Source organism: Apteryx rowi, unplaced genomic scaffold (genome assembly GCF_003343035.1).
Source record: "Apteryx rowi isolate R43461 unplaced genomic scaffold, aptRow1 scaffold_266, whole genome shotgun sequence".
In the NCBI taxonomy this organism is placed as follows: Eukaryota; Metazoa; Chordata; class Aves; order Apterygiformes; family Apterygidae; genus Apteryx; species Apteryx rowi.
This window is the reverse complement of record NW_020449041.1, coordinates 641,521-669,025: the sequence shown is the minus strand read 5'-3', so window position 1 is coordinate 669,025 and position 27,505 is coordinate 641,521. Positions and strand designations below refer to the sequence as shown.

The following is a 27,505-nucleotide window of genomic DNA, read 5'->3' as shown; positions in this document are numbered from 1 at the left end:
CCCTTCCCTATATCTTGTTCAAAACCACATATATTAATCTGCTTGGATTTATTTCAGTGTTTTTTTGCTGGCCTGGTCCTTGTCAGGCGAATTTTACCCTTACATGCCTGGGAGAGGGACAGGGCGAGCGACTGCAAGGGCAGTTGGAGAGAGGTGGTGGAGGATCTGCTCCTCAGCAGGCCTGCCCAGAGCTCAGCTCCGGCAAGCTTTGAGAAGCTGCAAAGAGCTGGTTTTCTGGTTTTCTGGCTCAGCTCCTTGTATCTTAGAGTTTTGGGGGGATGGTACTGAACCTACACTTGGGACTAATGCTTCTTTTCTCAACTCACCTCTTTTTTGTTTTCCCCAGGGTGGTTCTCTGACACATGACTTGCTTTGCTGTGCTTGCGCGGGGCTGCCTTAGTAACATTGCCTGGGTATTAGGTGCTTCCAACTTTGCGGTGCCTCCCTCTATAGTTTCCCTCTGCTTTCCCCAGCCTATTTATCTGGTGGAAAAATCTTCACCACTTTTAGATGCTTTCTCAAGACATCTCCACATGCTGCCACCTCCAGACAGCTGGAGAAAGGTCAAACAGCCCGTATGCTGAGTTAACACCCCTGTGAACTGAAAAATTAGCTCTTGGTAACAGCCTAGAGAACTCATGGATTTAAAGATCTAACTTCTCTTCACTTCTTTCTCCTCACCTCTCCTGCTTCATGCTTGTAATACACATGCCAGGAGCAACATGAGCCACCGTTGTGCCTAGAGTTGTACAGACACCATAAATTACTTTCCCTAATCCTGAAAGAAGGTAAAAAGGCAGATGAAGCATACGGCCAGGGCAACGAGTTGGCTGGAGAAATGAGGAGAAGGAAGGATTGGCTGTGAAAATAGCCAATAGAAATAGAAATAGGAATTGGCCTTAGTGTGGACGGGGTATGTGTATGACTTGTAGATAATCATGTCAACACATTGCAATCTCCCTAGCAGTGCTTTGTATACATTACAGTGGTGTTGAGCTGTCAAGAGGCACTTGAAACATCAGTATGAGAGACATGAAAATTGTTCATGTCCTACTCTATGTAAAATATATCAAAAGGTCTTATTTATCTTCTCTTGTGCGTGGCCTGAAGAGATTTTTTTAAAAAGTTCTAGATCACTTTTAATTTGTCCCATATAATGATTAAATAATTAGACTCAGTCAAAGATCCCATCTGAGGCTGCCATGGCACTTGGGCTCAAGGTCCTTGGAAACTCTTGGCACTGGTCTGATGATAAAAATGCAGGCAGAAGTGGGCTCGATCATATCAGAAAGAAACTATGCACCCTGTGCACCCTGCTAGCAGAAAATGGTGGGATTTTCTCAGGAGATTTTCTTTCCAATGTCTTCTACAGTCTAGATTATCAGGACTGGCACTGCTTAGCAGGAAAGAAAGAAGGAGAGGAATGGCATCCCCTCATCCCAGCGGATGAGCCCTCCTTTCAGCTGACTGGTTGCATGAGGCCTGCGGGGACTGCACAGCTCATCTGACCTTGTCTTGGGAAACTTCTCTCTATATGAGGTTTTTCCTCAGAGTGAGCCCAGGAAACTGTTTTATTCTGCAGCACGCCAAGGGAAGGGAAAGGTGGGGGAAGAGCTTGGCAGAGGATGCAGCTGGCTGTGTAGACACAAGGTGTTGCAGAAGAAACCAAGCAGCACCTGGGATCCAAACTCCTTGTGGAAGTGGGTGAAAAATCAGAGAGGGGTTGGGAGCAGAGGGCTGCAGCAGCAGGGCCAGCACTGGGGTGTCGGGGCTGGCCAGCTGCTGTCCCCAGCGGTACTGCAGCACCCCAGCATCACTGCTGGGGATCCCGAGGGGTCCTCACAGCCTGTGAGCTGCAGGGAGCTGGTCTCATCCTGCAAAGGCTCTCGTGAATCTCCGTCGTCTGCACGCTGGTAACACATGGCTGTAAGAACCATATCATTTTAAAATCTATCCCAAGGACAACTGCAGGGACTGAGAAGTCCCAAAGTTTAGGACTCCTCAGAAACACTGATAATCCTACTAATTAATCCTCCTAATCCTCTAATCTAGGGCAGATATCCAGTGCTAGAAGACAATTTCTCTTAAATTTGCCCTTCATATCGCTCATGATCTTCAATCCAGACAGAGCCATGGAGACTTTCAGAGCTATAAAGAATCCCTTGCACAGAGCTAAAATTTGGGGCAGGATGATCCAGGAGAAGGCTGACCAGCCACAGAAAAACAAATGCCTGAGTAATGCTGGAGTGAAAGACTTGTTCACACACAAATGTTGCAAAAGCCTCTGAGTAAGAGTTTTTTCTTTCATTGCTTCACTAATAGCGCCAGTGTTTGGTTTGGGGGTGGGGTGTCCCTGTTTCTCACTTGAAAAATGGGTGATGGAAGGCGGGGAGACGATCCCAACTTCTGGAAGTGAGAAGAGCTATGCTTTCAATTGCTTCTTTAATTTGCAAAATGCTGCTGATTTGCATCTGCGTGCTTGATTTCAGCGCACACGCGCTAGCACTCATTGTGGTTGTGCAAGCACCTTTCCTAAATGAGCCCAGTTTTGCGGCAGCGACGGGCCAGGCTGCGCCGATGCCCCGAGCTGTGTCTGTAGCACGCAGCTGCCACGTCGGTGGGCCACGAGGGGCCAACTCTTCAGCTGAGCTGTATTTGCTCATAGGAATATTAGTGACAGCTACTGCAAATAATCTTTCAAAATCCTATTGACATTTCTTCAGCGTTGTCCCTATGATCATTAGCATGGAGAAGAGATAGAAACAAAAGCAAATAGCTTCACTTCTTCCATTTTACTTAACAGCGGTCTGTAGGAGATAATAGGCAGTTACAAATGTTTGACTTAAATGTTATTTCGGAGCTGCCAATGGCAACCCGGAAAGACTAAAAACCCATTTCTGTGGCTCTCCCAAGAGGAGACAGCAGCAACACTGGTTTGCAGTGGCCGCCCAGCGCGGTGGCCGGCGTCCGTCCCCAGGTCGGGGGCTTGGAGGCGGTGCCGTCCCAGCACCCCTCCTGCTCCTGAGTAGGGGGCACGACGCATGTCATTTTTTTGCCCTCTCCTCCACTGCTTGTCCTTAAGGAGACTTTCTGAGCGGTGCGCAGCCACGTCAGCATGAGCCGTTATGTGCCACACGGTCGTTTCTCGCTGGTGAGGCGGCTCCTTCAATGCAGCGCAGCTGCGGCTGTGGTGTCATTTGTGTTGGGATTAATGGGCTGTGACACAGAAACAGGGCTCCCCTAATGTTTGAAAAACTTGTAGGTTATTTATGGTCATCTCGAAATGAAATTATAGGGGACAGAGATAAGGAAGCCAAAGCTTAAAAACATCCTGATTCTCAGCCTTCCTAGGACACAAATGCACAAATGCCTCTGCCACTTTCATAGCTACCAAGATTCAACTTGCAGCCACACAGAGACAGTTTGGGAATTAAATTGCTGGTGGAGATCATGGGTGCTGAGCAGCTCGGAGGGATTTGCCTATCGACAGTGTTCAGACATCCCACTGTAGGGCAGTAAATACRTTGCACCAGTATCCGTCCTCTCTCTCTTCCCCAGTTCCCAAAGGCCAGCCCTGGCCATGAAGAGCAGGGTGTCTGTGCCCGGCCAGGAAGGACATCTGCAGCCAGGGCAGGCCTGATGCCTGTAATGGACATGGGAGCAGCGACGCAGACCCTCGCCTGCCCTGGAGCATGGGTACTGGGCTCTGGCAGTGAGGGTCCATCCTGCATCCTGTCCCGAGTCCTTCTCCACCAAACCTCACCAGGAGAGGCATTGCTCTTTTTATACCCTGCTGCACCCCCATCCTGAGCAAACCAGTGTTTCGCCCGTGTTTGTTTAGCGAGCCCAGCAAAACGCTAATCCTTGGAGCTGCGGGAGACCGTGGGCTGTGACAGGTCCCTCCTGGCTTCTCTCTTTGGCCCCTCCACCTTGTTACTTCCCCAGAGTCACCCTCGCTCAGCATCCGAGAGGTGGGTGCCTGCCRCCCCCTGGCCCGGCAGGCCCAGGAGCACATTCCCGAGTCATTTGAAAAGAGACCCCCCTTTGATTCCCAGATATCAGCTGAGGTTCAGAAGCTCTTGCGGCTCAGTGGTGGCGGCCGGCTGCTTTGAAGCGGGAGGGAGACAACCTGGCGGCACGCCAGGGGCACGGGGTAATCCTCGTCCCGAGCGGCAGAGGCCAAAGCACAGCAAAGCAGCTGCAGAAGCTACTGAAGGCAGATGCACACCAGGTACGCACCGAGTACCCAGGTTACGGCGCGTCTTCCCAAACGCCGCTCCCGCCTTGGTCCTGCTGTGGGATTAGCTGCCAAACCTGCACAAAGACTTGGCATCAGCTGGGTCCAAGCTGCAGCGGTCAGACCCCCGGGGTGCCGCGGGGTTTAGTCCTCCCAGTGGCCGTCCTGCTTCCTGACACTCATGGCCTGGAGCGCTTTGCTGCGGGGACTCCCATAAATCTGGATTTTAATTGGAAAGAGGCAGTAACGGAGGGAAAAGGGAGTTGTGTGTGCCTCTGCATATTTAAAACACAGCTGGGTGGATTAGTCTGCAAGGGAATTAATGCTGCACTAACAGCTTGAAATTTGCCAGCGCAAGGAGGAAACTTTGAAGATGTTCCTGGCAGGCAGGGGAGGAAGGCACCCTGCTGAGCCCATGCCACCTGCTGGAGGCAATGCCTGGAGGCTGAAATTAGCATTTAAATTCGCATTTCCTAGACTTCCTTAAGCCCAGAGCCCCTCTTCTGAAGTCTGAACATTTGAGCACTTACCTGTGGAGTCTTGAATTTTCCTCTCTTGCACCTGCCCCGCCTGGCTGCCAGTTAGCACCATGGGTCACAAAACCTTTACTCTTTGCCATTTTTTCCTGGTTCGCACTAATATACAGGTGCCCCTTGCTCGCTGGAAGGTCCTGTCTCCGTTAGCTCAGTTAGCTCGGTGATACTGGCAGCGGTGGCGTTGCTGTCCAGCGCTCGCGGCGTGGGGGCATGGAGACCCGGGGCTTCCCAGGCAGATGCAATGGTTATTGCTCGGGTCAGGCTGGCGTGGGGTTATCACCTTCCCTGGGAGGGGGAAAAGTCAACATGGAGATTCCTAGAAAAATGGAAATAGAGCCAATGGAAATAGAGCCATTCTCCACCATCTCCCTGCTGCCTGTGAAGGATTTGGGGTGGCACAGCCTCAGCTGCTCTGGTGCCAGCYGAGGAGAAAAGCACTGCTTTTATCCATGGTCACTTGAGAAAGGAAACAATTTTTAAGTCTCTACAACACAGTGTTTTTCCCGTTATCTGAACCAGACCAGGAATTCCCAGGTACAAGTAGTCGCAGGTTGCCATTTGTGCAAAGCAGCTGAGCCCACCTTTCCCAGGCTTGGAAAATCACTCCTCGGTGCCCTGCGGTTAAAGCGTGCGCAGACCTTGCATGCACGAGACAGGGCGCTTGCACCAGAGGGGGGGGAAAGCAACCCAGCACCTGCCGCGGAGGGCAGACATTTTTCTCTCCCCAAGGCGAGGGCAGCGCTGTTATTCAGCTGCTCTTTCCTCGGAAAGAGAGCTGGGATCCTCGTGCTGAAGAGGGTTGTTTTGCTGACTGCATTTTGAAGGGAGCCGCACAGGGGGCAGCCCCTTGGCCAGCCATGCAGCCTGCCGCCCACCGGCACGGCAGGGCAAGCCCCGGCGGTGCTGGGTGCTAACTATCGCTTTCAGCAGCTAGCAGGAGGACTATTCATAACGAACGTTATCTGATGGAGGAGGTCAGGGCAGCAAGGCCCTCTGGCCCTGGAGGCTCTGCAGGAGCCGGCCAGGTTTTGGTTCCAAGCTGAGCAAAGGGCTGCAGGCACGCGCCAGTGGCCTCCCCCTCCTGCAGGCACAGCCCCTTTGAGGAAGGAATCGATTCACAGTTGCCTTTCCTGGGTTCGCCGTATCTGACAGCTAATTATCATTCCAGAGGTAATTGTCAGAGGACCCATATGGGATCCATAAACCTCTAATGCTGCAGTATTATTTTGGAAGAATCGAAAGACCGCTGAAGTCCTATATAGTGTTGTTGTTGTTATTCGCATTATTATCACTGCTATAATAGCATCCGAAACTCCACATTAGGTTGCAGAGCCCATTATTGCTGTGCAGCCTCAAAGACAAGGTTATCTTCTCTAGAGCCATTACGCTCTAAGAGGTTCTTAACTGGGGGGRAATAATATGTTAACAAGCTTTAATGAGAGAGTTAAAAAATAAGAATAGAGCTAATGTGAAGGAAGGACGGTTTTGTCTTGCTGCGTGGAGGGAGGAAGGTGAAGCCTCACTCCCGAGAGCCCTGCAGGACGAAGCCGCTGCTGTGCTGGTGACGTCCCGCTTGGCACACATTTAGGCACCGAAAGCACCGGCACGTTTCAAGCCCAGTGCCTGGAAGCATGTTTGGTTGGGGTAACCTTGGCTGTGAGCAGACGTGGTATTTTATGGCATTGCACCATGGCAAGAGGCAAGGATATTCTGTCTGAGCACCAACTCTTTTAAAAACTGAGTGTCATCTCTTCTTTTAAGCCCTTTTTTTAATGCAAGCTGTAAATCTGCTGTGCACTGGCGAAGCCTTTGGGTTCTGCGTGCGTGCACATGTCGGTTATCTAATAAGCTGTTTCTTAGGCTCCAGTGATGCTGCTGCTTATATCATAAATTCAATGATCTTCCCTTTACCGATCATTAATCTGCTTCATTTACTGACAATTTTATACCCTTTTGATAAACTGTTTGCCTAAACATTTGAAAGAAACAATGTCAAAAGCTGTACCTAAGGCATTCTCCTAACTAATGAAGAAAATCCATCACAAGGAGAGTTCATCTATTTCTTTGCTGGATGTAAATAAAATGTCGGGCTAATTTACTTCCATTAATCTTAAAGGCCATTGCTACAATGATATTCCTATATTGCAGTGGATTTTTTTTTCTTTCTCAGCATAAATATTTAAACAACTGTCAAAAACATAAATAAATTGCTTTCTAAATGCCAGATTATTCTTATATCCAGCAATTTAACAATAAATGTGGATTTGCTTGCTAGCTCTTGCATTTCAGATGGTAGTTGGCCCTTGCTTCCAGGCGTGCGACTGCTACGGCAGGGCTTGCTAAGCACCCTTTTGGCATCTCATCCCAGCATTGCAGCGACACGGTGGCCCTGCAGGAGAGGTGCAAAACCTGCCTCTGCGGCGGGCTCCTCTGGCCAGGAGCTGCCGGTTTCCTCCCTTGCTTAGAGGCTGCTGCCTTGGCGAAGCCAAAGCAGCCCTTCGCCAGCTTCCCAGGCTGGGTGTCTGCAGGGAGCAGGAGCACCCAGGAGTCGTCCCTCCTCCCTCTGCTTCCACCCTGTGCCCTGGGAAAGGCCACCGCTGCAGAGGAGCCAGGGAAATTTGACTAAAACAGAATCACTCCTGAGGTGAGACCTTTTTTGTCACGCCCAGCACCAAGTGCATTTTCATAACTATGTTATAAAACCATAAAGTAAGTTTATAATAGGAAATGTGACATATTCATAGCTGGAGCAAACTGACTCCAACACTACATGTTAGAGGCTGATATGTCCAGAGCTGTCCACAGGGTTTCTCTGGACTGTTATGACCACATTTCCGAGAGACCGTGTGCTCTGCTGTATACATAGACAAATGCACATGGAAAATATGAATATACAGTATACTCTCAGTCTCAGCAAGATCATGGCTTTTGTTTTTATCATTTATCCATACATAGCTCCTTGTTAATTCAACAATGATCTTTATTCAAGTGCATAAATGTTTACAGATGTTCCCACATGTGTGTTCAGCCAGCAAACTCACATGTTACAAATAAGAAAATGCAAAAAATTAGAGAAATCCTCACCACGATGTGCAATGTTAGGGTCGAGCAGCTGTAGCCGGAGGCAATACAAGGGCTGCTGTTCCAGCAACACAACGAAGTCAACAGCCGTGGCCGCCCTGCAGGGCCCCACCTCCTTCTTGTTCTGGCTGAGGACTTGACATACATAGGATGAAAAACTCATTTAATGAAATTTCTCATTTTAATGAGGAAACAAGATGGCAACCTATGCTTCACTTCCAAATTAATGCTGCTGTTAGCATGTAGTTTTTCACGGTGTATTTTCTGTATTTAATTATGTTGTGTTATTAGTCTCATTTATTCATACAAGCCTGTTCCTGGGCATGGCTTTTCACAGACCGCTGAATGATTCATTTTGCTCCCCCATGTGCTTACAGGCTACGATCGCAGACACTGCCAAGAGCTGCGATCAGCAGGAGCAAAGCCCCTGAGCTGGACATTAGCAGGACTTCCTGGGCCGCCATCCATCCCATCTCACTGCACATCAAAAGGGGGTGATAACTCCTGAGCAGGAGAAGGTGGTGGAGGAAAGACTTTCCCTGCCTAACGCAAAGGCACGTCTCCAGTAAGGTGCTGCCGGCGCTCTGGGTGCACTGGTGACTACTGATGCTTTTTGAGAACATTTGCACTTGTTGATTAATGGCACTCTAGCCTCACTTAATCTTCTCTTAAGCAAGAGGAAAAGGGAGAAAAGAGGTAATTGCTTGTGCTTATCCGCTTGGGTTTTAAAGTATCCCCTTGCAGGCTCTAAACCCGACAGGTTGCTGAGAYGGCTGGAGCAGGAAATCCCTGCCTTTTCTGCCTCGCTGGCTGCATGAGTGCCCGTTGTCTCCAAAGCCCAGGCAGCCGCACAGACATTCACCCCAGGGTCATCAAGACTTTCAGAAGTAATGAGTGACTCCAAGTGGCTCAGGGATGGAGACTCTGCCCGTAGCATCTTAACTGCGCCTTGGAGAAACGAAGAGATGCTCTTTGAGGTCCCTCTAAAAAGCCTGGGGCAAATACGGTATCACTTCTGCCAATGCTGGTCTTCGGTTAAATATCCAGTGGGACCCAGCTTTCCTGGAGGGGGGCCGAATCCGCCTGTCCCGGCTCTGGCACATGGCCGGGTGCGTGTGAGCAGGGAGAGCTCGACTTGCCCGTGAGCCATGGGGAAGGGGCGAGACAGCTCTTGGTGGAAACCAGCAGCCCACAAGCCAGAGGTCGGCTGTTCCTGGGACACAAACGTTGACTGCAGGCCTAAAATGTGAAAAACTCCAGAGAGAGATAGAGATGCCCTGAACTAGCCGATCACTTTTATCTTTCTCTCCTGTTCATTTTGCTTTTGAATTTTCTTTCAGCCCTGACATTTGAGGACCTATTTATCAGGGATTTTGCTGTGCCCTGTCACAGCAGTTCTTACTGTCTGAGCTGCTGGGCAGAAGGTAGAAAGATGAAAAAAACAGGCTGAGTTTTGCCAGAGATGTCAGCCTGCTCAGAAAGCATTTTGCACTTGATTGCCTTTTGTTGAAATATTTTTGCATTTTCATTAAAACATATTTCTGCAAGCCTTAGAAGAAGTTTCATGCAGACAAGCCTAAGAGAGCAGTTGGGAGCAGGAAGCAGGGCTTGGGCTTGGTTTGTCTTTTAATCCTCTCATAGCTAAAAAAAAAAAAAAAAAGAGAGAGAGAGAGAGAGAGAGATTTAAACTTTCAAATCCCATGTTAAAAATGCACCTTGGCAGCAGATCAGGCTTGTTGAATTTCCGCGCATGGGGCCTGAGGAAGCACTCGGTCCACGAGCATGACAAGCTAGAAGGGGAGCACGCTGCCAGATTCGCAGTAGCAGCCACTGCCAGGCGCTTCCCGCCATCCAGCCTGGGCCCGTTTTTTGGCTAGGGCTGAGCGATTTGCATTCATTACCAAGCACACATCATCTACTCGACCGGGGATGACAGAGTTCAGCCCATGTCACTTGTCCTTGCTTATGCCACTTAGAAATCACCCCTCTTTTTTTGCCCAAGGCAAACCAAAATCTCTGCTTTCATTGTTTTGGAAACTATGAAGAAATGATCAAAAAAAAACCCCACTGCAAGCCATGGAAAACCTCATAGTGACTTCCCTAAATTTGACCAACGCCGCTTGTTCAATCTTTTCTCAGGTTCTCCACCGTCTTCCAAAGAACTGTTTGATCCTACAGGTTTCAAATTTGCTGGGGGGACAAAGGCATCCAAAATCTCACTGAAATGCAACTCCTTTGAAAAATCCATGAGGAGACCATTGCTTAATAATTGCTGGTTAATGTTTTTGTCAACCATTTGTGGGTTATTTCAGGAGCAGTGTCCTCCTCCTCTTTCCTACTTCCTGGGTTCCCTTCTCCAAGGTGTCATGGAAAAGGACATCCTACCAAAGGGGGAGGAAAAAAAAAAAACTTTTGAAGAAACAATAACCCACACTCAGTTTCAGATCATAAAAACCAGGGGTGCGAGGTATATCCATCGTTGCAAGGCTAATGTGTGCCCCAGGGCAAGGGCGGTTTAAAGCGATGGCTCCCTGAACACTGTCAGCTTGTGCTCCTGGATGTACTGCAGTAAGATCTGCCCACGTCTCTCCAGGGTTTGAAGCAAAGGTCTCAGGCCTTCAGAGCCGCCCTGGCTTTCCCAAAACTCCCGATCCACGTACAGGGACTTCAGGAGCACATTTTGCAAACAGCCTGACTTGAGCATGGCCACGGCCATCTCTGGGAAGCTGAAACAGAAAATGAGAAGAGAGAGAAAGAAAAGGGTTGCCTGGGTAAAGCCAGGCAGGGAGGAGAGCAGCCACAGGGTGGCCAGAGGAAAGGCCACCTGCATCCCTTCCCTGTGTTCGGGCTTGGATTTGTTTCTTCTTTGCACAGTATGGGAATTGTGCTGGAAATGGGCATTTTGCTTGGATGTGTGGAGTAATATCCAAAGCTGTTCTGTGCCCAAGCAAATGAGCGTGCTGCAAAGAGCCTTGCACATAAACCTCCACTTTCGAGGCATACACAGGACAGCTTAATTAGAAATGGATCCAAATGAGCACCAAATCAATGGGCCGATAACATATCAAATACCTGCCAGGCAATGGTGCATGAAATGCTGAAATGCCTGATTATTTGTTATTTTTGCGCAGCTGCCAATGAGAGGAAACAAATTAAGATTTGGGTCTTTGGAGACTGCCATCAGCCACACTGATGTGTGATATATGCATCTGCTTGAGCAGGACATGCAAAAACGCACAGGCTGATTCTTCCCTCTTTCCAGTTTTGCAGCACTAGGACTCCAATTTACTCCGTTTTCGCTGTGGTGTCAGCCCTGATTTGCAGAATCAGGACCAAGCAGACACGTACAACGGGGTCATGAGCCTGCTCGCCTGCACTGCCTTGAACAGGAGATGGCTCAGCTTCCCTCGGACACTCCACCGAGGTGATGGGGATGAAATAAATGTGGGCAAATACAGCTCTCCCGCGTATGCAAGTGGTGCCTCCCAGAGCTAACACTCCTGGCCAAAGGCGGGTGCAAAAATCAGCAAACGACACGCAAGCAAAGGCTCAGCCTTTGCATGGGGGGCACACGCAAGGGAAGGCAGAGTGGTGCCATCCACACGGCGGCAAGCAGGACCCGGCGGGGCGGCGGGGATGTCCCGATGGGGCGTGTGCGTCGGCCCCCCTTACCTCTCTATGCCTTGCAGCAGCCTGAAGTTGAGCTTTGCCTCCGGGTGCTGAGGCCGGCCCGCGTTGTCGATGAACACCAGGTGGGATGGCACGCTCCTCCGGACCTGGCAGCGGGGGCAAGACAGAGAAGTTCACGTATCATCGGGGAGCAATGGCTTTTCAGGAATTTGGGTTTTTTTTTGACGCACGGGATTTTTCTGAGAGCGCCTGGGGCTTGGCAGCAGCCGCTGCCGCGGAACCCTCAGCACCAGGCCTCCCGCCCCGCGCTGCCCCGGCATCATCGGCCACCAGGCGGGAATGGCGGGCAATGGCTGGCTCTGAAGGAAAAGCAGAAGCCGCCGGCGCCCAGCCTTTAAGCTTATGGTCGTGTTACCCTCCACGCTAGCCTCATCTCTTGCAGGTCTCCATGCTGCGCAGCCGGTTATTGCACGTAGTGCAGTGCTCATTTTTGCACATCTGTGACTCAGCTGCCACATGTTATTCCTCTTGCCTTTCCCATTTTATGGGGTTTATTAGTGTCTAGGGACAACACTCATTAGCAGTCCACTGCTCGCTCTCACAGTAGGAAAAAACTCTTATTGTCTGGGCAACGGCCTGGTGACCCTCGCAGCATGATGCTGAAGATACACCGGCTCCGCCTGGCGCCTCGGTCACATGTAGCCCCTCGGATCTTGCCCAAGGGAGATAATTTTGCTCTGCTTGCTGCGCCGGCAGCAGCGGGGCACCAGGGGAAGGAAGGGTGGCGCAAAGGCTGGGGTGCTCTACCAGGATGTGGACCAAGGCCAGCTCCACGGGGTTTTGGCACTTGTCGTGGAGCCTTTCCTCCACGCAGGGCTCCGACGGCTCCGGCTGAAATCCGCAGCAGTAGCGGTCCAGGCGATCATGCACCTGTGGGAGACACGTGGGGACCTGAGCGGCCGCGGGAGCTCAGGGCAAGGGCGTCACATTGCTTTTTGCACATGGAGCGCCTCTTGTGCAGAAGAAAATACGAAGTTTCTAAGAAATCTCACTAGTCATTAAATGAAAAGCTGCTTATATCAGTGAGTGAGCAAGGGGCAGGGAAACATTCAGAAGCTTAGATGACTTGCAAAAGCACTCTGGCTTGGAGAAGAGACTTGTAAAGATCACAGTGACAACCTTTCCTGCTGGGGTTCAGACACCTGCTGCTCACGGTATTTCCACACTTGGTATTTGTACGGATTGATCATGCTTCCAGCTGAAACCAAGGGGAGAAGTACACAGCAGTGAATGTAAAAAAAAAAAAAAAGTAAGAAAGAAAGAAATAAAAAGAAATAAAAAGAAAAACAGGAGAATCTAATTTTTGAAACCACAAAGAGAGATTTTTTTTTTCTCAGGCTCAATCTTAGTTCGCCGGATGATGGTTTCAGCTGGCTCTCTTTTCATATGTGCTGTTTCATCCATCCTTACCAATAATCTAACAGTTCTCAATAAAAAGAAGAGGAATGGAAAAGGATCAGTAAGAGAAAAAGCAATTTATGCTTTATACAGAGCACGCATGATAGTTAAGTTAGGCCATGAGAACTTGTTTTAACTACATTTGCATGTAATTATTTGCAGGCACTGTTAAACCTCCTTGTCGCTGAGGCTGTCAAGCAAAATGCAAGCGCTGTCCTTCTCCCACATCAAAGCCCTGCAGAAACGCTGGTGCTGCTTGGAGGCTCTCTGTATTTCAGGTGTTATTCAGGTGCGGGACAGCACTGCCTACCTGTCCCTGCTTCTTCCTGTGCATCAGCTGTTGCCAAAGACTCTTGAATTTGAAAATCTTTGAATTTACTGAGTGAGAGGGTGTGATTTAGATTATTCCTCCTGCTTTTGGACCCAGAGTTATCAGCATCCCTGCTAGGAACAACCCTGCACCAGCAATACAGGCATTCRCTGCTGGAAGGAACACAAGACAGAGACATCTGGCAGTAATTAAAATATTGGACATTGATATCCAAAGCCTAAGGGCTGCCTCCCCCCCTGAGGAGACCTGTAAAAGAAGGGGGGGGGAAGGTTCATCCCAGAGATTGTTATGAATTTCCAGGAAACGCGAGCCTGCGCTCAAGTGTTTCGGAGCAACACCCAGCGGAGGCAGTCAGCTGCTCAGGAAGTGAGACAGCCCCTGACGGGAGAGCTGGGGGAAACTTCTGCCAACCAAGCCCTGCTCTGAATGTTTGCTGGCGGCATCTCATCCTCGCAGCATGTGTTGCTGGAAAAAGTCCTCTGGCTCCGGTACTCGGCTTTGGACCACTGCTAATTTTGCTGCTGTTGCTGGCCAAAAGATGAATGGGGCTGCTAATGCAGGACTTTGCACCCATCGATGCCAGAGCAGAGCCTCCAGCGCCCCTGTCCACACCAGGCACCTGCTCGCTCCAGCCCCCTTGTACAGCACTTCCACCCATGCCCTTGGGGGACAGAAGGGGAGCCCACTTTAAAACAAGGCTCATCAAGACCCAGCTTTAATGACCCTGCCTTGATAGCCATTAAGCTTCGTTACCTTTGTCAGAAGAAGCCACTGGATCTTCTCTGTTGACCTGTGGGGCAGATGGGCAGCTGTCCTCTGTCAGACACCCTTCGCCATGGCTGTGGGCGAGAGCTGCCATGGCTGGGTGTATTTTTATATATATATATATATATATATATGTATATATATATGTATATATATATATAAAAATACACACACACACACACACACACACACACATATGTATATGTCCTGCAGACTCATTACACTTTCCTGACACAGGCCCAGTGTGGCAAAGGTGAGGCAAGCTCCCCAGGAGGGAGAGACCTCGGCCAATTTTGGGTGAGGCTGCCAAGCTGCCCAGTTGCAGTGCAAAGGCATATGGCTCACTCGCTTGCTTTGGGTTCTTTCATTATTATTACAGACCCAGGAACTGGGGTTCGTGGTGCGCAGAGGCTCCTGCACCTCTCGGTAGGGCTGGAACAAATCTCAGGTGAGCCTGGGGCGATCTGTGGGTGACGAATGGACGGGAGCCAAGTGATCCATGGAGGCCTCCTATTCATCTCACCCTGATAATTAGCAGAATTTACCAATTATAGCAGGGTTGTGCTTTGCGAGAGAGTTCAGGCTGAACCCCAAACACTAATCAAGCACTGGGAAAGATGGTGCAGGAAACACAAATTTTGATTTCCCTACCCATTATATTCCTAACTCTTTCAGAAGCAAGATTAGTCCCCCACCAGAGCACCTTAACAAATCCATGTATTTCCTGATGTATAATGAAGCACTCAAGTCAATATTTCTCCTCTAGTAGACTCGACAGTTAAAGTACTAGCATCTTTTGACAGGAAAAAACATTGAAATGAAAGAAAACATCACATTTCTTTCATGCATTTCCTTTGTCTTGGTACTGGAAAGCTCAGCACACCAGTTTCTCTCACCCGCTATGTTGTTTTCCATCATAGTAGAATTAATAGACTGTACAGAGCATAAGGAAAATCTGAGATGATTTAGGGAGACCTCACATGTGCTCATGCAGCAGAAAGATGGAAATTCTGCGTATTCATGGAGGGACTGTGCAGAAACCCATGGCTGTTATGGGATGTTGTTATGGGTCTCCACCTTTTGGGCCCGGTTCCCAATGAAATAGCCTAACTCCTTTCTGCAAAAAACCACGAGGCTGTGGACATCTGAAGACCCTGAACCGCAACCTGAGACACTGCACAGGAGGAAGGAGATGTTGTGATAATGGTGATATGGTTATGGTAATAAGTCAAGACTTTCATAGCACCACTTTGACATTTGACAACACTCATGACAATGGGAGGCAGGGAATAGCTGGCTGAAGGGCATCACAGAAGTACTCAGGTAAGAAAGAGACGGGGCGCAGTCTGCACAAAGCAGGGCATTGCAGGCATCAGCTGCAGAACCCAATCTGGTGCCTTGAACAAGCTTTCCATTCTCCTGTCTCAGAGAGGTGAGGGAAACAATTCCTTTATTAATTACAAAAACTGTTAACTCAGCAGCAGGCTGGCTCAGGCTTCTGGAAACACAGGGTGCAAGCTCAGTGCCTAGCCATATGTGCTACAGAAATGATTCCCTGCTTCTATTACTTTACATTAACATAACCACACACATAGACTGCTTTTTTGTCCCTTCCTCTTCTTTTCTGAAGGTGGATCCCCACTTTGACCATGTGTCCATTAAAAAACAACCGCCCTGCCCTGGCTGGTTCATGTGCCAGCCACCTTGTGTGCCTAGCTGGATATGTAATGACTGCTTCTTCCCACCCACTGGGATGTGAGCGTTCATCCACTGCTTTGGGGCTGTTTTAGGGAAACCAAGAAAGCTGTATGTTAGACCAGCAGAGGTATAAGGTGGAGGCTGAATGTCGTGTCCAAGATGAGTCCCCAGAAGATGGATTATCTAATTGTTGAGATGTTGAGAGCATCTCTGATGTGTTGACTAACTCTTCCTCCCCTTGACTCTCCCTGTGTCATTTATATTCATTTATACTCATCAGAGCAGAAATGGCTTTAATGAATGGTACAATAGATCTTACTGCTATAAAAAAAAGATATGTGGCACACCGTCTTCCAACCAATGAGCTCAAAGCCCATCATAAGCATCACCGATTTAAGCCCTTCTTCGTGCAGTGAAATAGGGCAATATCCTATGGATAGGGAAAACAGAGCCCTGAGCCAAGGTCCCAGAGGCTAACTGGGACTAGAACCAGTTCTCCCAGTGCCGAGAGCTACTTCTCCCAACTTTCTTCTGGAAAGGAAACATTGGAAAGTACAATACAAAACCACATAAAGAGAGTCTGCCATACTCAGGACGCAATTGGACCCAACAGGACCATTAAATCCTGAAGACTGAGGACTGAACCTGTAAAGTAGTTAGGGGGTCAAAAAGGTAATGAAACTCCAGACATTTGTTTTTGTCTTTCTGCCAGGTGTAAAGAGAAAGAAGGGAAGGACTAGGTTTTTGCTTGTTCAGAACTGACAGGAAAGCATTCAGTAGACATCATTTATGATTACTGAAGTTCCCAAATAAGACACCAAAAAGTCTGGCTAACTCTTGCATCATTGAAAAGACTTGGGAGCTGGGGGGAAAGCCATGTGAGCCCAGCCTGGGTGGCAAGATGCCAAGGCTCGGAGAGCAGGTCCGAACCAAAGGAGACAGAGCTCATCCAGGAGCCTAAAGGGCAGAAAATCCTATAGCCATTAAAACAGAATTTGGATTAAGTCCTGAGTTTTCTGCATTCCTCATCTGTCAGCAAACAGCTCTGAAAGGCGCTGGGAGTAAAAAGAGAGGTTGTATATTCACCCTGTGGGAAAACAGAAAAAAAGAATTATGTGAACATGTAATTAAAGGCTTCATCATAATTGTCATATGGACAAGAGGGGCAGGTTTCCTGAGCAGTCTCCATTTTGGGGGTTTCAATCCTCCTGGGGCCTCAGTTCTGCAAACTTCCAAGGCAAGGATGCTTGGAAGGAAAGTGTTGAGAGGACATTGTGCTCCAGTCCGAATCACGCTTGGCTCTGTGAAATTGTGTGGCAATCTTTGGGTCAAAAAGCTTTTAGTCTACAAGACAGGATCTGAAGGACAGGAGAGGCACACAAGCAGGTCACAGTGGGGAGAGGATGGCAGCATTACCAGGACCCATGTGAAACTCAGCTGCCCCAGAGCCCCCATCCAGCCAGGCTAGGAGCTTCTAAGCACTGACGTGGCCTGGGGCAGTTTCCACAAGGAAAGCTTTCCTTCCATGGGATGCAGGAGAAAAGGAACAAGTTATCTGAAGAGTGGAGAACCAGACAAGGCACCTTCATACTATCTCTTCACCTTGGTGGGACAAGCGTTGCCTGGCTGTCTTGGAAGGCATTTTTGAAACTTTCTGCTTATTCTTTGCCTGTATCTGTTGAAGGATGGCAAGTCAAGGGTGTGTGGGGCAGGCAGGGAGGGGGTTCTGCACTTTGTTTTAGTTTTGGATTAGTACTTTATTTTGTCTGGATGGTTTTCACAGGCAATTGATTTTGTGGCTGCTTCTCATTTCCACTGAAGAAGTGGAATTTCCACTGTGAAGGCCCTACACAGCCTTCTGGAAAGAGGATGTAATTTAGAGGGTGCACCAGGGGTGCAGAAGGACTTTGGAATCTCTGTGCCAATATTTTTGGTTCTTTTTAAAGTCATGGACAAAAACAGTAGCTTCTTCTTTTCAACAGGGTTCTGAGTTTTTCCTGTGGTAAAGCTTTGTAATGAGAGGTTCGCCTCTGTAGACAAACTCAGACATACTGGATTCAGTCTTGGTTGGACATAATTCAGCTGCCCTGAAACGTAATGGGAATTTTGCACTCAGCAACAGTAGGAGCAGGACTGGGACCACATTATTTTAACCTCTTATGTTTTAAGGGATTCCAATGCATTTACCACAGATTTGGACTGGGACCCCAGCCAGTGGAGCAAGGAAAAGAGCAAGCAGGAGCATGTTGTTAAGCCAAATCAAAGGCAGCAGTGGTATTTGAAACGACTGACTGATTCAAAGTTAAAATCAGTACCTAGGAGGTGAATGCCGCCACCATTGCCTGACGGGAGCTAACCGATCCTTTCGGGTCCCACTGAGCGAATAACCATACTCACAGTAAGCCGTGTGCTCTCTCCGGGAAATTATTCTTGGCAGCAAATTTTTCTGCCTGTGCTGAAGGGCCGAGAGACTGGTTTGAGGCATGGTCTGAGTTTAAGACAGAGGAGCCGTCTTTGTGCGGAGGGGGTGGAGGATCACAGTCAGCGCCGCTGGTGACTGGGGAGGGATCTGCAGCCCCTGTGTGCTCAGGATCCTACCGATGACAGGGGTATTTCCTTATGGCAAAGACTGAGAGAAATTAGTAAAGAATAAGCTGAATTTTATGACCCTCTTGTAGAAAACAATAAAGATTTCAATGCCTGGCTCAGAGCTGTACAGGAGAGTTCAAAATTCACAGCTTCTCATTCTTCATTAAGTACTGTGGGATGCTAAAGTCATTTCTGAAAGATGATATTTCATTTCTATAATAACCTGCTGACTTTGTGCCTTTTTACCTTTATTTGACTTTTCCACACAGGAGGATCCCATTGGAGTTATTGAGAAATCCTGTGGATTGCTCTTTGATTTATCATTTCACTCAATCCTCTGGGGAAAAAGTCTCCTAAAACCCAATCCTGTTCCCTGGGGACTCAGTCTTCCCATTGCACTCGCTGGGATTTTTGCCCGGGGGAGGAGGGGAAGGGGGTGGTTAATCTCATTTGCTGGCTGGTGCTGAGCGCTGCCAGCGGTCGTGGTGCCTTTGCTTTGCCTCCTCCCCCCCCCCCCCAAAAGTCACGAGAACACATATTTTAATAGTCTTTTTTTTTTCTTTTTTTTTTTTCTTTTTTTCATTTGCCCTTTCAGGTAGTTTTCCCATATACATTCTCTCTCTAACAAGCAAAATTACAGCCCTGAGGTGCCTAAATGTGCTTTTTCCCACAGAAACCACTGTTGCCTCCTCACAGTTGCCCCCTAATAAATCATAATTCTCTGTTTGTGACACTGTAGTAATCCCTCGTAGCAGTAGGATATGATTTCCCAGACAGAAGATTAACCACTCTTAATGTCAAGGAGGAGGAGAAAAACACTATGGTATAAAGGGGAAAGGATCCCCATTTCTTACACTAGCACCACATCGGTGGAGTAAAAGGGTCAAACCAACCCAAGCTGGTTGAGATGCAGAATATTCTTTTCCTGAACAAGGAGGTCCCGTTCCAACCCCTTGCCGGGCCCATGAGTGGCAGCTCCAGCACGGGGCAAGGAGCTGCTCAAGGATAAAGCTCAGCTACAAGAGAGCAGGCTCGGATGAGCTGTGTCTGAAACCTGCTTGTGTTTCCCCTTCAGGGCCCGAGCACAGACCTTGCTCAGGCCAAGCTGCGTCTGCACAATGCTCCCATGCTCCATGTAATGTTAAGAGAGAATAAAACCTCCATCTCCACTACCAAGTCAGCAATTATTAAACCCGAAGCCTCCAGAAAATTAGCATCTATGAGCACGAAAGGAAAGATATTTTTGTTTCAAGACTACCTACTTCAGAAAAAAATTGGACTTGTGCCTTCTTGTGCTGTGCTGAGAGATGGAGGAAAGCTTTCAAATGGCAAGGCTTTTATTATTATTATTGTTAGAGAGGTTTTGCCTAGACTTGTAGCCTGGAGAATTTGTGAAACGGTGATATCCCCTGGGCTGAGACTGAAAGCTGAGCAGAAAAATTAAATGGCTCCCACCCACCCTTCTTCGCAGTGTTTTTGTCTAGCAGAGACCTGCAAAGAGAGGCACAAGCCCCTGCCTGCTGGCCCACGGCGCCAAGACCCAACGGGCCCTGCTCCAGCCTCCCTGGTGCTCCTCACCTTCAGCTGACGTCCACCAGCATTGAGGACGAGTGCGAAAGGCTGTTGAACCAGCTGCCTAAAAAGCTGCTGGAAACGCAGCAGGGAGTTGCATCAGGTGTAAATAACTATCCGAGGCGCAGGGCGAGGATCAGTCTGTCCCCTTCCCTTGCCTGCTTTCAGCAGTGAATGCAAGGAGCGTTTTGGAGAAGGACTTTTTAGCTCTGCCTGTTCTGTTGGGTCCCTGGAGAGGCAAACATGCGATGGAGAAATACTTTGTACAAATACAAATTTCCCTGGGGAAATACACCTGGAGGGGTGCCTGTGGGGCTGCTGATAGCACCCATGGCCAGGATGCTGCTCAGGGTAGTGTGTGTGGTTTTCCTGGACTTTTTTTGTGCTTTTGCCAGGTTGCAGGCTGACAACTGCGGGGCCCGAAGCCGTCTGTGCACCGGCAGAAGAGGAGCTGTGCCCCACAGCAAAGTATCTTGCCCTAATTGWCCTGGCGGGACCCTCTAGGTCAGGCAGGTAACTCACCACCCCATAGCATCTGTTGGCCTTCAGTGGCGATGCCTTCAGCTACGTTCAAACAATGCAGTTTTGGTCTTCCCGAAAGCATTTCCTGGCAGACCAAATTCAGCATGACATGCATTAATACTGGCCCACAAGCTTGTAACAGTTTGGCTTTGATAAGCAGCTCTCCTTTTTCCCACCTCCTCTGAATTGATCTGAAAAAGAGAATTATATACAGTGCAAATTTTTTTTTTTTTTTTTTTTTAACCAATAAACAGCAACCACCTTATGAAAGGTGTTTTTGAGGACTCAGTTACTCGAGCTTCTCCGATGCCCAATCCTGGGAGATGCCGAGCACCCACGGCTCCCTCCGAACTCATCCCTTTTGGGCCGCAGAGCCACGGCAGGACAAACGGACCTCAGTGTTGGGCAGTGAAAGAGCAGCGCTCGCTGCCCGAGTGCACAGAGGGCTTTTGTCACTGAGCCTCGCAGATGGCTGCAAGACGCTTTYCCAGGACGAACGCCGCAATGGTGAGCGAAAGCATCTCCTTCCCGAGGAAACCAAACTGCTCCCTGGCATCCCATGCCAGCAATTCCTGAGGATGCATTTTGGGCCCCCGGTGCCTGGCTGCRCTGGCATAATGCTGGCTGGGATGCAAGTGGCCAAGGGCCAGCAGCTCTGGACCAACGTCCCTGCTCTGCAGCGCGATCCTCCACTCGAGGAGGACTTTGCTCTGCAAACAGCCGATGTTTGGTGGTTTAGGATGCCTGCTGCTGCATCCCCTTGCTTGGGATGAGCTGGGGGCTTCAGACTGTTGCCTCTAGCAGAGCCCCCCTGTACAGACCAGGGACTGATGAGGCAGGTTTCTTGTTTTCTGGTCGCCAGCTGTGGATTGACTTGTCAAAAACCAGAATTAAAGAACCTGTCAGGCTGAAAAGCCGATGAGACAGGCAGGAGCCCCAGCCTGCAGGCACGCTCGGCTCTCCCAGGAAATTGAATTATCTGGAGGGCTTTTGCTAATGATCTCAGCAGGTAACGGGATGGACATTAGGCTGTTATAAATCACGGCGGTGCCTTTGGCTTTGATGGATCACCAATGGTTAGACAGAGGATCAGGCTCTGAAATCCACTTTTCGTTGGCTTGCAGGGGCTCACTGCGGCAGGGGCTTGGAGCCAGTGGAGCAGTGCGCCAGGCAGCACCTGCAGCCGTGGGGCAGGTCCCCACCAAGGGCTGTTACCAGCTTGCCGGGCTCAGAGGCTAGTCACAGCCCCAGAGAGAGGATGCAGCCACCCACAGAAACCAGTAATCTCCAAGACCTGCTTTAACGCTGGGGAAAGGCAGGGTCACTGTAACTGGAAGCAGCACAAATGCCTCTATAAAGGGCAAGTCTGTTTTTGTCCTCATAAACAATACTTTAACTTCCACGAACTCATCAGTGATCCAGCTAAAATGCAAATATACACAGGAAAAAAAAAAAAAATGCCTTCCTCCAACTGTTTTCCACTGCGTTTTCATGTCTGGTTTGAACTTTGGTTTGGAAACTGGATCACTTGGGGCTGAGCTCTTCTTTCATTTGGTAACTGCTGCCCGGGTCTCCTTGCACCTTGCTCAGCTCAGGGCCGAGGAAGGACTGCACACCCGTGCCTGCAGAGCCAGACCCCTGTGGTAGTTTCAGGCACTTTTTTTACTCTTAATCCTGCCTGTGACTGAAGGTCACCACAGACTCGGCTGAGTCATTCTGCATGAGATTCACCATCTGTGAGAGCGGGACGATCCTACTTCCCCACCTACCCTCGCTGTAGCAGTGGGAAAGGCAGAGCCGGTTTCACAGAGAAGGTTTTCCAGAAAGCTCCACGTATGATTCTGATAGTAAAAGTGAATAATTTTTTCTGACTCATGCCATTGAGCACGGTTCCCCAAGCAAACACAGCTCATGCAGTCCCGCTACCTCTGTGCTTGGGTGTACCTGCCTGCCTGTTCCCTGACCTGTGACCTCCAAGGCTGCTGGCAAGCCTCTGAGCCGCTGTTGACCCAGGGTAGGGAGCTCGTCGGCATTAAGCTCCTACGAGCTGCAGGAAAAGAAGGTGTCCAGGTAGAGGAAAGAGAAGAGGATCCAAAGGAAGAAATGCTATAGCCTCATAGGATTTCAGGTCAAGACACATATCTGCTTTGTTGCTACTGCTCATGGAGCAAGTCACCAGCATCTGAGGATTGCCCACCTTCCCCGGCTTCACAGAGGGAAAGGGGTTATGGTCAGACATGCACGCGACACGAGCTGCGCGGCACGCCTGCGCAACAGAGCTCTTTCTAGCAGCAGCCATACCTGGAGGAGGAAATCGAAGAGCGCCAGCCGGCTCCACTCGGCGTGCTCAACGCCAAGGCAAGGCGCTCGCCCCGCCACCGCTGCCGCCGCCGCGGAGGAGCCCGCCGTGCCGCAGCGCTGCTGCAGCAGGTCCTGGTACTGCACCCAGCCCAGCGCGAAGGAGTTCTGGTCGTTGTTGGCGTCCTCCAGGTGCTGGACATCCGGCGCCCACCAGATGACGGGCCGTGGCGCGCCATCGGTGTACCTGTAAGGCAGGAGGTGGCTGCCGAAGCGGCGGGCCACAGCGGGCAGGCTCCTGTTCAGCCCCAGGACTCTGTCCAGGTGGAAAGCCAGGACCTCGTAGAGGTCACCGGGCCGTTTGATCAGGCCACAGAGCCCGCCGAGGCAGTCTCCTTCCAGGTCAGCCTGGAAAGCACCCGGGGCCACCTGAAGGCCAACCCGCAGTATTTGGCCATGGGCTGGGATTCTGGTTTTGGCCACCACCTCGCCGTTGGCCAGCAGTTTCATCTTCTGCACGTCATCGGCAGAAAACCAAGGCGGGATCTTCTCTCCAAACCGCAGACTACCCTCCCATGGGGCGCCGGGGGAGTGGCCCGGCGTTTCCGGACACCTTCCCACAGTCCGTAATGCTTTTCCCAGGTGCGGCTCCAGAGGGTGCGGGGAGGGTCCGGCCGCCTGCCTCCGGCCAGCAGGGGCATCTCTCCCGGGCAGCCCGTTGTCTGTGCGCGGGAGAAGGGCTCTGGGCAGACGTGAAGGCGGCCGCCCAGCCTGGACATCAGGTTTGCGCTGGCCACAGGGTGCAGAAGCGTTCATAAGGGGGCCGCCAACTGCCGGCTTGCCRCCCCGCGAGCATCCTTTCTTCCCGGGAAGCGAGGGGGAAGAGGAAGGAGCTGCCAGCTGCTGCTGGAGGCCACGGAGAGGAGCGCCATCCTCTACGTTCTGCTGGCAAACGTGGCCGTGATGCTCCTCTTCTGTCTCAGCGCGGAGGGGGATATTCCTGTGCAGCCGCACGACGCCGGCCTCCACTGTTCCTGCAGCACCCTGCCGCCTCCTCCCGCGGGGCAGCAGGCGGCTTGGCCCGTGCCGGCTGCTCGGGTCCTCCATCCCCAGGCTGCTGTGGGGCCAGGGGGGCTCCTGGTCATGGACAAAGCCCCCCGGCTGGGGGGCCGCCGCGTCCTGCCGGGGCCGGGGTTGGGGCGATGTCCCCGCCGGGGAGGGGACCTCCCCGTTGCCGCTGGGAAGTAGCAGGGGCAGGCGGGTGAGCGCCAGCAGGGCCAGGGCCAGCAGGAAGGCGAATGCAGCCGCCGGCGGGTGCTTCAGCCCCGTCCTTCGCCATGGTCGCTTGGCCTGCGGGGCGAGAAAGGCAGAGCTTTACAGGTGGCTGGGGCACAAGCCCTGCCCCGGCTCAGCTCCCACAAAAGCGGGTGCGTGCCAGCAGGAAGGGACCAGCAAATAAAACAATAAAGAAGGTAGCAATTGCATTTAAAAAGTGGGCAGTCTTTTAGCACTGCCAAATGCCCCACGCTGCCTTGTCAGCAGCCTATGGAGACTTATTATGAGAAACGAAGGGGATAACATGAAAGCGTAAAGAGTCGACAGGCTAGCACAGCTGAGCTCTCTATGCCCCTTGGGTTTTCCCATGTTGCAGGATGCTGGGTTTTACTTCTCACCTTTCCCTGCATCTCTGTGCACACAGCTCTCTCTCATGCAAGTCCCCGCTCTCCGCATGCGTCCTGTCCCAYGCAGCTGCGTCACTTTGGCCCTGCTCTCCTCTGCTCCAGCCAGACATCTGCAGGCTTTACCCTCTGCACCGAGCCATCAGACAATTTTGCAAGCTGGCTCGTCAGTCTGATATGCTATTAAATGCCTGGCACGGCTGGAGGAAACCCAGAGCTGGGCAGAGTGGCATGGTTCAGCAACCAAGCATCCAAAGCAGCCTCCTGCATGGGGAGCTGCCAAAACCAACCTTGCTCAGCTGCCAAACTCGAAGATTTCTCCTCAAAGTAGCACTGCGGGTGTTCTCCTCCCTGCAGCCCCGACCTGCACCCCTGYCCCCTCCTCTGGCAAAGCCCCTGGTGCCCTTCTCAGCTCTTGCTTCGTCCCCACGCACCCACTGGCACCACATTGCCACCATGGCCAGTCCCAAATATAGTCTTCTCATAGGCATTGCTTATCAGAGGGCCTTGGGTATGTTTGCTTTGGATGAGCAACCCCTCTTTGGACGTGCTCTCTGGGAAAGCTGTTCGTTAAGAGCTTGTTGACTCTGTAGTTCTTTAGTAAAGAGAAAGAGGACAAAAGTGAACAAAAATGTTTGCAGCGTGGTTTATGTCAGCAAGTAACAGGCCCTCCCTGAAGAAGGCAGCCAAAGCGAGGGCTGACCTGTTGCAGGCTTCCTAACGGCTGCAGCACTCATCTATGGGATCACATTACAGGCGATGAATTTTTTATGTTCAAATATTTTGCTTTAAAAACTTAAGGAATGGAAAAAAAGCCAAAAAAAAAAAAAAAGCATCAATAGGTAGTGATATTCCCCTGATCTCTCCCAAGTGACCTTTTCCACCTGACCTGCGATATGATGCTCCTGTCATTGTGAACTTGTTCCTGGGCAGAGCAAAAGGGGAATTTCACAGAGAGATGTGCGTGCTGCACCTTTCGCTGAGACAACCACTGGCACTTCGGAAAAGGGGTGTGCGCTCTAAAGCTTCTGCAAAAGGCTGGCACTATCTTACAGAGATAAAACAGGGCTGTGCGCAATTCCCTGTCTCCCACTGCCATCGTGTAACTGCTGGCAAAGTAATTCCTTCCCAACAGAAGAGTTTGCTTGGTAGTGCAATTGCACCATTCAAAATTAAAATGCATAGAACCAGAAACAGAAAATATTCTTGTTTTATCGTGTTGGAAAAAAAGAGAGAAAATGGTCCCGCTGCTTTTTCTTTTGCCATGGGCTCTGGTTTGCTGCACACCTTGCCAAGCCAGCCAGCTCTGCAGCATCTGCCCCCTCCTATCCTCAGACAAAGGAGGGAAATTCGCAGAGTGAAGCCCACTAAGGGCCTCTTATGGGGTTGTTCTGGTGCAAATCCATTTCTACCACTCAATGGGAATCAGGAAAAAAAATCTGCACAAATTGGTGCACTTGCTGGAAGTTATTCTATATATCTATTGCTCAAGTCACATAAACAAGCCTGGGACTGAGGTAAAGCACTACCTTCCACTTCTCCTGCAGTAGGATCCTCATTAGGCTGAGGATTTATAGAGCTGAATAAGCTTTAAAGAAATAAGGAGACAGAGGAGGGAATGTAAGGTGAATTATGATTTCAGATTTCTTCACACAGATGCATGACAAAGACTACATTTATGTAGTGTCTTCAGCATACTCAGCAGAAACATAGCAAAACAGACCAAGCCCCTGGATGTGAACGCTTTCAAGTTCCTGAGAGGGTTTTATCCGAAGGCCGAGAGCCACGCGCTGCCAGTGGCCCCCCTCTCGGCTGTGCAGGCAGCTAACCACTCCCATCCCTGCACCTTCGCATTTGGAAAAAGTCCAAACACATGCCGAGATGCGGCCTCCCGAGGTCGGCCCATCACCGCTCTGGGCGCGAATAGTGTTATCTGTGGCTTGACCCAGCACGTGCCGCGGGCGCTGGGTGAGTGGGGACACTGCCTGCCGCAGCTGTCCTGCGACGGACAGCGCTAGCCTGCTTCAAGGCTTGGTCACGAGCTGGGCATTCGTTTTTGGGTGCAGCATGGGAAAGGGCCATGAGGGACTTGCTCCGACCACAGCGACCCAGGCCCTGGACCTGCGGATCCTCGTTGCTAATGCCAGATGCATCTCATAAGCCTCTGCCTTCATTTATCCTGACGCCTTGGTGTTTCCAAAGGGATGCAGGAGACCTGAACGCGCGACTCGCCCCAGCGTCCCAGGAACCCCCAACACAGCAGCTGCCTCGCTTCCACCCGGGAAGCACCAACAACTCACACTGGCAGCAGAAACCCTCCCAGCCCCTGCCAAAAGAAACCGTGCAGCTCTGTAGGAAAGCAGCCGCAGCTGTCTGCCTCCCTGCCTGTGTGTAGCAGGGGGAAAAGAGCTCCCCGTTAACATGCAGCCCCCAGACGCAGGTTCCCGCTTGCTGTGACGCAGAGGGAAGCCAAGGGGCGACGCTGGGAGATCCCTCTGGTGCATCCTAAAGCCAGGAGCCACTTCACGGCAAGGCTGGAGTGCTGGCCCGCGCTCAGCAGCTCTCCTGGTGAGCCAAGGCTTGAGCTTCACATGACCTGGACTATGACCATGGGCAGAGAAAATGCAAACTGCAAGGATTTGCATGGATGCCAGGGAAAACCCGAGCTGCAAGGAGAGGAAGGAAAGCTCAAACCGACTCACATGGTGCATGCGGGAACATCCATGAAACAGTGTTTGAAGAGAAATGTGGCTCTCTGTGATGCCGAAACACTGTGAGGAAGAAGCATGTTTTAATTGCYGTGCTAAGAGGCAGGGTGCTCAGAGACACACTCTCAGCTTTAYTGAAGCAGGAGGGGGCAAGAGAGCAAACGCGAGGGTGTAAATAGCTCGGCTGAGCTTCTGCCCTCTCTGGGCAGCCACAGCTGCAGGCAAGGGGCAGCACGACTCTCCTGCAGCCCCTGCGAAAGCAGCCCTTCATGTCCAGGCAGGTCTAACACGCTCAGATGTGCTGGAATGGCAAAACGCACCTTGACGCCATCTGTCCCTTTTACAATAGATGTTTTCAAATGACTCAATTGCATGCGGGAAATTAAATCAACGTTCAAGGA

At 50.6% G+C, this 27,505-nt stretch overlaps 1 protein-coding gene across 1 annotated transcript; it reads right to left on the bottom strand.

The window, feature by feature from the left end:
* Positions 1–10,369: 10,369 nt before the first annotated feature.
* Positions 10,370–24,402, bottom strand: FAM198A (family with sequence similarity 198 member A). The gene is made up of 5 exons (XM_026068023.1): positions 24,391–24,402; positions 22,721–24,067; positions 12,292–12,414; positions 11,527–11,630; positions 10,370–10,580 (listed from the first exon to the last, which is right to left on the bottom strand). Exons 1-5 carry the CDS (start codon positions 24,400–24,402, stop codon positions 10,370–10,372), a joined length of 1,797 nt encoding a protein of 598 aa, XP_025923808.1.
* Positions 24,403–27,505: the final 3,103 nt, after the last annotated feature.